Here is a 9,604-nt window from a genome sequence, read left to right on the forward strand (position 1 = left end):
TGTCCTTCTTTTTAATCTTTTAAAAAAATAACTTGGCTTGATTATTAATTCAAAATTATTCCATATTGCCAACATTCCTGCATCTGAAACTTGTAATGGTATGGAAAATTAAAAGTACTAGTGATACATTATAATTATTAAGATAACTAAATGGAAACTATAGGTGTAATTTCATTCTTACTTCCACCAACAGAATTAGGATTTACATTAGCTTTTAAACACAGGTTTCCATATTCAAGGCCATATTTTCTTATGTACTGCCTTTTGTTTCTACTGCTAGTGAGCACTTGACACTTTGTGCGTGGCTCATTTTTTTCACTAATTCACCAGGTGGTTAGTGGACATCTGATCTGTGCTGGATAATGTTCTCAGTTGTGAGATAATACTAGACAAAGTAGAACAGTTCTGTGTCCTTATGGAGTTTACTTCCACAGGGAGAAAGAATCACAAAATAAATATAGAATGCAATTTCAGATAATAATAAGCACTCTAAAGAAAAACAGAACAGGGCAAAGGAAAAGAGTGAGCCTGGTTAGGGCAGTGGCACCAAGATCAGGCCGCCTCTCTTGGCAGTGGATGAGATAAAGGAGCAGGTGGCAGGTGCAGGAATAGGCAGACGGGTTCCAGGCTGAGAGGACAGCCAGGGCGAAGCCCTTCCGAGTGGAATATGTCGCCATAATCAAGACACAGTGAGGGCCAGCAGTGCTGGAGCAAAGTTAGACAATGGGTACAGAGCCCATGACAGTTTAGATTTTCTTCTAAATGTGTTATAATAAAAATGTTTCAAAATAAAAACTTTTGCTCTTTATATACATTAACTACTGTGGTACCTTGGTTTGTGAACATTCTTGTGTGCAGGCAGTCTGGTTCACAAACAGAAGCGTTTGGCAAATTTTGGTTTTTGTTTGCAAACTCTGCATTGTGTAATAAACACAACTGACACCATCTTTCCTACACAAACACAAACGTGGCTATCATTTCCAAAATTGTTAAACAAACTGTGTGTGAACCAAGGTACCACTGTATATATTCTTATATACAGCCCAAGACAATTCCTCTTCTCTTGGTGCTACCCAGGCAAGCTAAGCCTGTCCAAGTAAGGGCCAAAGATCTCGAGCACATGAACAGTGTGAGACAATTTACATAGAGAAAGAAATCGCTCTGGCTTCTGTGTGGAAAATAAATCACAGAAGAGCAAAGATGGATGCAGAAAAGACAAAGTTCCCTTGCATAAAAAGAAGTAAGTGAAGAGGTACAAGTTACAAGTAAATATTTTTAAGTGCTTCCAACATTGTCAGCCAGTTAGGAAGATCAGAATCCCATCTGAATGACACTTATCAGAGGAGATTTTTTTTTCATTTACACATATCATTTCATTAAGAGATTTACTTCTGAGACTTTTTAAAAATTGTAGTTTCATGAAAAATGTATTGATTTGGGATCCCACATTCTTTTGAATGTTGGTTTCCAGGGAAAGAAATTCAATACTTTTGTGTGTCCCTACCTAGTTGAATTCAGAACTCAGCATAGTGTTTATAAAATTCAAACGCCAGTATCACCCTTACCATTACATGTAAAGATGTGGCTTAATTGGCCCAAACTGATAAAACATCTACCTTGTTATTTTTTTCAAAGGAGACAAGGCTGAAGTAGTTCATTGGGTCTTAAAGGCATCACAACAGAAAGTAAAAGGAGGATGGATCTACAGAATTAGTGTCTGCTGTTCTGAGCCACCTGCTCTAACATGAATGTTTAAATAAAGCTTGTATGTGAATGTTCACATCAAGTGAACAGTGTGTAGGGAGAGTCACGGGATCTCCCTATATGTTCATAATGGGGTGATTAAAGCTTTCTCAAAAGCTCATTATGAAACATAATGTCTTCAGTTTCTTTCACAGACTGATTCTTTATTCCTGTGTTTTGTGTATGTGTGTGTGTTTTTTTCTCTTTTTTATGTATCATGGCACACGAGCAGACATTAATGAATGTGAACAAGTGCCCAAACCCTGTGCACATCAGTGCTCCAACACCCCTGGCAGCTTCAAGTGTGTCTGCCCCCCAGGACAACATTTATTAGGGGACGGGAAATCTTGCGCTGGATTGGAGAGGCTCCCACATTATGGCACTCAATACAGTAGCTATAACCTTGCGCGGTTCTCCCCTGTGAGACACAACCGTCAACCTCAGCAGCATTACAGACAGTACTCACATCTCTACAGCTCCTACTCAGAGTATAGAAACAGCAGAACATCTTTCTCCAGGACTAGAAGGACTATTAGGAAAACTTGCCCCGAAGGCTCTGAGGCAAGCCATGACACATGTGTAGGTAAATGTCAGCCGTGTTACATTTCCTCTCTGTGGGCTTTTTTGACCAGGGTCTCAGTAGGGGGACAGCACCCGTGATTGTTTGGGTGCAGGGAACTACATCCCTTCTCAACTCTGGGGTGACATTTATTTGGGCACTTAAACCCATTACAAACTTTATTCAAATAAAAGATGCATTTTCATGTGTGCATTCTACATTTCATTGTGACATTAACAGTTTCTGTTTGATTGCACCTAAAAGTGTTACTAAATTTAATGTTATATAGAAACAAATCATAGTGGCATCCAGAATGATTTTTTAAAAGAAGGCATACTGGTGGCCACATAATACAATCAGATGGGCTAAATTTGACTGATGCAAAAGCAATGGATTAATCAATAATTCTATATGATGACCGACATCAAATTGACTGTTGGTCCCACATTCACCATGGACGTTCTCGGTTTGATTGTTTTGTGTATGTATGTCACAGAAGAGATAAAGTGAACCAGGACAAAATTAAGTTGCTTTCATTGCTCTAAAATATGTGCATTCAATATCTTTATCTAAACTCACAAGTCTATAATTTCATGTGTTTGCAAAAGTGTAATTTCCAACTTAAGAATTGAGACCTTGTTTTTTCTTGTTTTTCATAAGTTGTACACATTACCATCTGTCGTTCATTTAGCTCAATTTGTTGTGATTAACCATGATTTGCCTGTTATTGAGCTAATTGCTTAGAGGAATTAGCAAACAGAAATTGGCCCCGCTATTTGTTAGACAGTGAAAAAAAGCAAAGAGGAAAAGGAATAGAAAAATAGAGAGGGAGGAAAGACCAAAATTCTGTTTATATTGAAGTTCTGTATAGCCAACTCCATTTTCTTATAATACTCTTAAGTGTTCCATACTTTGCTTATTCTCTCCTGTTTGCGTTCTGTTAAACATTCAAACATTTTAAGGATTTCTTCTCCTTATGGCTTCAGTTTGTGGGTGTTTTTTTGTTTTGTTTTTGCATTTCTCTTTTCTACCCTTCACCAAGCCCTGTTCCTAGATTATTAACTTGTGAGACATGCTTCCTTCGTCAATTTTAGGTGGACTCAACTTCTCATCCTCCTCTACTTAGTTGGATCCTCCATCCCTCTTACCACTCAAATTTTACCTTCTGTTCTTTGATTCGTATTTTACCAGAACTTTTCTGTCTAGCCCAATATTCCTGAAACTTGCTATAATGGTGACTTCTTCCTAGTGATGAACTTCACAGAGCTGTGGGCAGTACTGGTTGCTAATGCTTTGAACATTAACTCATTCATTAACAATTTTCTGCATTTTATCCATATGGCCAGACATTAAATAATTTCTAAATTTGTGTACTTGAAACCATTCTAAATGTTTCATCGTTTTTCAGGCCTAGAATTTTGACGTATCATTAGTTCAAATTTTCACTGTTCTTTTATTGACAAACTCAACATCTGACATTTTGTCTTTCAGAGTTTCTTCTAGTTATTCTCTCTGAAAGATTTTCATGGCTATTACCATTCCATTCTCAGATTTCATTATAGATGAGCTCTTTTCTTCTATTCCACCTTAACTCCTTCCCAGAAACTTTGTTTGTGCTATGGTAGATGAACTAAACCAGACTCCAGCTCTATACACCATTTGGCTGGTTTCCTCTGAAAATGCAAGTCATTTTAAGAAAGTTTCCCTGATTAATAACCCAATTCTCTATTTTTCATCATGAAATATAACTGTATATTTGTCACAGTTGAATTTTATGAATGTTTTCTGTCTTTATGTTTTTATTACACCAATATTATGGTGCATTGGACTTACATTTCTTACACAATCATCCAGCCTTTAGGGCAGCTCCCGTCTCAGAATGAATATAAATCTTGGAGATTTAAAGTACACTTGTACAGCTAGTCAATTCTTGGATATTTAAACTTATTTGGCATGACTAGGTTGAGACATTGCTTCAAATATGGTGATGATTTTATAGCATTGGGACTAATAAAGAAATTTACACTAAGATTGCAGACAACCCTTGAATTTTGTAACAAGAGCAATGCACTGTAAGGACTAAATCCCTTTAATTAACCATCTGGAAATAGACAAGTTACAAAAGATTCTCATTAACACTATGAAATTTTATTAAAGTTGAGCTAAAATTTAGCTTTTGGAGGAATTGACTTCAGAATCTAATAGAAAGAATGAACACTGCATTGCTTATGAATGCAAAAATCATCCTTGGGGCTACTTTAAAATTCATGCACTGAGAGGGTTCCATGTTAACTACTTGGAATTAAACAATCTAAATTTCTCCTGTAGTTATATTAAAGCAGATTTTAAGGGGAAAAAGTAAAAATAACTCACACAAGTTATGGAGTGGTCCTTGTGGTTAACTAAAATGATGCAGACATTAACAGATACTTCATGCTTATTTATCAGCAACTTTTGAATCACTGCAGTTATATTTTTGCATGTGCCAAATCCTTTTGCTCTGAGTCATCTCCCAGAAGTCACTGTATCTTCTCTTTAGTTCTATCCTAAAGCACACCTGCTCCTATTTCATGTCATAATTAATTAGTCTGTGGCACAGGGACTATGAGAAAATTTAAATGTTAGTCCAAGCAAGCCGCAGTTGGGACAAGAAATGTGAGACCTTCCAAATCCTATCCCTTATCATTGAAGCAAATGTCACTTAATTTTGAATTATCATCTATTCTCACTCTCCTTTTTATTGCTGTTTTCTCAATTCTTCTAACAGCAGTTAGCCTCCATACAGTTTGTAGAATGCTTTCCGAGATGTTACTGCACATGAACTTTCCAACAAACCCATAAGCTGGAGGAGATGGTCCCGGTGTTTGTTCCCTTTTGGCAAAAAACTCAACTGAGATTTTGAGTTGATGGCCTGCTGAACATAGGAGAAATATATATATATTATACAAATATATTTACAAATTCATGAAAAGTTTGATAAATATTTATATCACAAAATGAAAACGTTGCCTTTTGGTGGTATCTCTCTGTGGAAAAACTCTGCAAGGGTTAAGGGATGCAGGGAGAAAGAAAGCTGAAGTTTACATAAAATAAAAGCTAGTATTCCTTTTCCCTTGACTCTCAAGAGAAGCTTTATCTTTTAGGTGACTTTGACCATTATATCAAGAATTTAGTTCTTTAGTAGATTAGGATCTTTCACAAATCTGTCACCTCTGTCATTTCAGTCTAACTTGTTTAACTAACAAACCTTGACTAGTTTGGAGCTTCAGCTTACGTATATTCTAAGGATGTTAAAAATAGGCCCATATTTAATAATATAGCATACAATGTAATAGAACTTTATATTATTAAGTAGATATCGATATAAAACAACACCATGCGTTTTAGGCACATTGGTGTAAGATCACCCAGAAATTATATGTTGTATATCAACAAATTGTTTTTAGTGTGTTCTTTCACAGCTTCTGCCTCGGTCATGGTTTATGTGCTCTCCTTTCTTTCTGGACAGATATTGATGAGTGTCAACACAGGGACACCTGCCAGCATGAGTGTCAAAATACCATTGGGAGCTATCAGTGCATCTGCCCACCTGGTTATCAACTCACACTCAATGGAAAGACGTGCCAAGGTGAGAAAATGTTGGGGTGCTTGTTGCTGCAACTTAACATAAGACCAACTTAGGAGAATGTTTAAGATGGCTGTATAAATAATTATTCTAGTTGCTTTCCCTTCTTTCTCATTCCTATTGGTTAGGATTACATTTAAGCATTGTTTTTATAGCAGGAAAAGTAATAAGACAGCAATTCTGTAATGGGAAAGAGTTGAGAAACATTTGATGGCTGGTCTTACTTGAGAGAGCGAGTAAATAATGAGAATAGGGTTCTTTAAACTTCTTCCATTACTTAGCTAAGATGGAAGGGAAAACCCAGAGCACTCAGTAAATTTACTACAGTATAAAGCACTATCATTTTATCTCTCATTAGACTTATTTTTAGTGATTAGCGGGTAATAAAGTAGAAAACCCATTCATTCTTCTAGTTTACACATAGTGGGGAGCACTCGTGCTAGCAATGCAGGATGTAAAAGGCGTAAACTTTTAGGTGAACAATATACAGTCCTTCCCTTTAAGTGCTTACGGTCTAGTGCAGACAGATGTGAATAAGTCAAAATGCTAGCTTATAAGTGCTATGTTAGAGTTGAGGACAAAATACAGGGATAATAGAAAAAAATATCAATCTCAGTAGTTCCCATTTATACAAAGAAAATGTGAATAGGTGATTGTACTTTGGTGAGGATTTTTATAACGTGTAATAATTTGTATGACTTTTTAAAATCTTCTGCCTGGCATGGTGGCGCATGCCTATAATCCCAGCACTTGGGAGGCTGAGGCAACTGGATCACTGTGAGTTCAAGGCCAGCTTGGGCTCCATAGTGAGTTAAACAGAGCCTGAAATGCATAGTGAGACCCTGTCTCAAAAAAAACAAAAAAATTAAAAAATATAATAAATCATTTGAGAATTCCTTGCAATTTTGTGAACAAATTTTACAAATGTTACATAGAACTTAGTAAGTTTCTGAATTTTTATTAACTTCTCTTATGTAAAAACTACATCTTTTTTTTCCCCCTCATTGAGTTTATTGGTACATTTTAGTTACACAGTGCAGTTACATTAATCATTGGGATCTTGTACCTTTACATGACAGGTCTTGGTTCTCGTTTTTTCCCTTTTCCCTGCCTTCCATTCACCCCCTTCTCCCTTCCCTATTTACAGATACATTTTTTCAATTTTTTCATTTTCTTTTTCCTTATTACCTTTCCCCTTCCCTTCTCACTTCCCGTACATCTTTGGCCCTTTTCTTCCTATTTCACATTGTCCATTATATCATTAGGATCTTATGTACCATTATAGTTTTTCACACCACAGAAACTATTTGGTATTTATATATGTGTGGCTTATTTATTTCACTTAGGAGGATATCCTCAATATGTATCCATTTTCCTACGAATAACTGTAATTTCTTATTCTTTATGGCTGAATAGTATTCCATTTTATAGAAAAACCACATCTTCTTGCCCATTTGTCCATCAGTTAGAGACTGGATTAAAACTACATCTTTTTATAAATTATAGCAAATAGTTTGGAGTAATTCCTCCATAGAATGCTCTACCAGTAGCAATCAAATTGAGGTTGAATTTTCCATCTCTGGTATTCATGGAAGACTTGCTAGGAATCCAGTTCATGGAAAACGTGTTCTGGAAAATGTGCCAAGAAAATGTTGGCTTTACTTTAGTTGCCGTGAGTCACCCCTATCTCTCCCCTACCTGTTCACACTCCCTGAGAGTCACCATCAGATTGTGGGGGCTGGAGAAGAAACCTGAGCTCTGCGATAACTTCTTCTCCCACTCATCGATCATTGAATGTTATTAAAAAAATCTACTCAGGGGAAAGGTAATAAGGGAAAAGAAAAAAATATGAGAAAATGAAAAAATGGAAATAAAGTGTTTGTAAATGGGGGGGGTGAAGGGAGGGCGGGGACAAGGGGAAAAAATGAGAACCAAGACCTGTCATGTAAAGGTACAAGATACCAATAGTGAATGTAACTGTACTGTATACCTAAAATGTACCAATAAACTCAATTTTTAAAAATCTCATATTCAATATTTTTCTGAGATTTGAAGTACTAGAATAACATATTTATATTATAGTGTTGTTTTTTCAAAGCTCACTTAGTCAACACTGTAGAAATACCAAGGACAATTATTTGCACCCATTGTACAGATAGTAATACTGATTCTCAGAGTGATTATATGAGCTCAGTATCCTAAAACAAATCATGTACAGGAGTAGGACTTGACCTCAGATCTCATATGTTGAGAATACTTCTTTGTCTGCCATGATGCTGTGAGCACCAGTTGCATCAGGAAATAGCAGCATTTGTTCATGTTTTAGAACTTGCCTTAGGTCTTCAACTCAAGAATCTTTCAGGAGTGCCAACGCCAGGTGCCACAAATGCTTGTCCTACAGTTGTACCAAGCACCATGGAAAGAAACAGGGCAGATCCTATGGGATATTTAGAAGAGCCAACTGAACCACAAAACCTCTTTACCAGATTTGAAAGGATTATATCATACTCATTAGGGTTATTTTTCTTCTTTTCTAAACTTTGTCACTTTATTTTTAATTGCCCTTGTTACTCATTTAACTCAAAAGTTTTTCAGCCTTTATTTGTGCTACAGAATGGAAAATACTGTGAACAAATCAGAAACAGGTGTCCTTTGAAATGTTTGCAATTTAAATGAGTTACATATTTCTGTGGATTTTACAAAACACAAGAGAAAACAATTATGCCTGTAAATCAGTTTTTACTCTAAAGAGTTACTTAGAGTCACTCTATAAGTGTAGAAAGTGTTTGTCATCTTGGAGTCATTTGTGAGGAACAAAAGAGTGCTTTTCATTCATACTGGTTTTTCTAAAGCTTTGTTTATTAATGATAGAAGTGTCAGAAAAGAGAATTTAATGTGCAACAAGAACAGAGATTCTTATTAAAAATGGAAGTCATTATACTGTACAATGAAAAGCAGTGAGGAGAAACTAAAAGGTCCTCATGCTAATTTTATGCACCACTAACCTAATTCTAAAAACTTATGAATGGTATGTTGGCACTGCACTGAAATGAATATTCTCACCCACCTTTGTTTTTTAAAAAGTAATCTATATTGTTTATCAAGAATTGCTTCTATTTTCTGTGTTTTATTTCTCCTAGATGATTTTTTTCTGAGTATCCAGAAGCACTTAAAGCTATTCACTAAAATTGTTTTAAAGTTCATTTCAGGATCCTTTCCTTATAACAATAATATCTGTAAAATGTCAAAACTTTAATTTCTTTTTTTTCTCATTGAGTTTTTTTCCCCTCATTGAGCTTATTGGTACATTTTAGGTATACAGTATAGTTACATTCATCATTGGAATCTTGTACCTTTACATGACAGGTCTTGGTTCTCATTTTTCCCCTTGTCCCTGCCCTCCCTTCACCCTGAGTTCAATCCCGGTACCAAAAAAAAAAAAAAAATAAGTAGCATTACAGATTTAAAGAATACAAATATTTCTCATGGTTTTGAAGTATAGTAGCAAATGTTCCTCTTGAAACTTTTGGAGCCTTCTGGTAATTTTTATTTTTTATTTTATTTGTCTCTCATTGAGTTTCTTGGTACATTTTAGGTATACAGTACAGTTACATTCATCATTGGGATCTTGTACCTTTACATGACAGGTCTTGGTTCTCATTTTTTCCCCTTGTCCC

At 35.8% G+C, this 9,604-nt stretch overlaps 1 protein-coding gene across 1 annotated transcript in view; it reads left to right on the plus strand.

The window, feature by feature from the left end:
* Hmcn1 (hemicentin 1) overlaps positions 1-9,604 on the plus strand; it is a 419,231-nt gene that overhangs the window by 402,789 nt on the left and 6,838 nt on the right. Inside the window, exons 104-105 of the mRNA XM_010635433.2 lie at positions 1,976-2,326; positions 5,811-5,930. Coding sequence (XP_010633735.1) covers positions 1,976-2,326; positions 5,811-5,930 — 471 coding nt within the window. The remainder of the gene's footprint in view (positions 1-1,975; positions 2,327-5,810; positions 5,931-9,604) is intronic.

This window comes from Fukomys damarensis, unplaced genomic scaffold, assembly GCF_012274545.1.
Source record: "Fukomys damarensis isolate Sample0158 unplaced genomic scaffold, DMR_v1.0_HiC HiC_scaffold_11, whole genome shotgun sequence".
Lineage (NCBI taxonomy): Eukaryota > Metazoa > Chordata > Mammalia > Rodentia > Bathyergidae > Fukomys > Fukomys damarensis.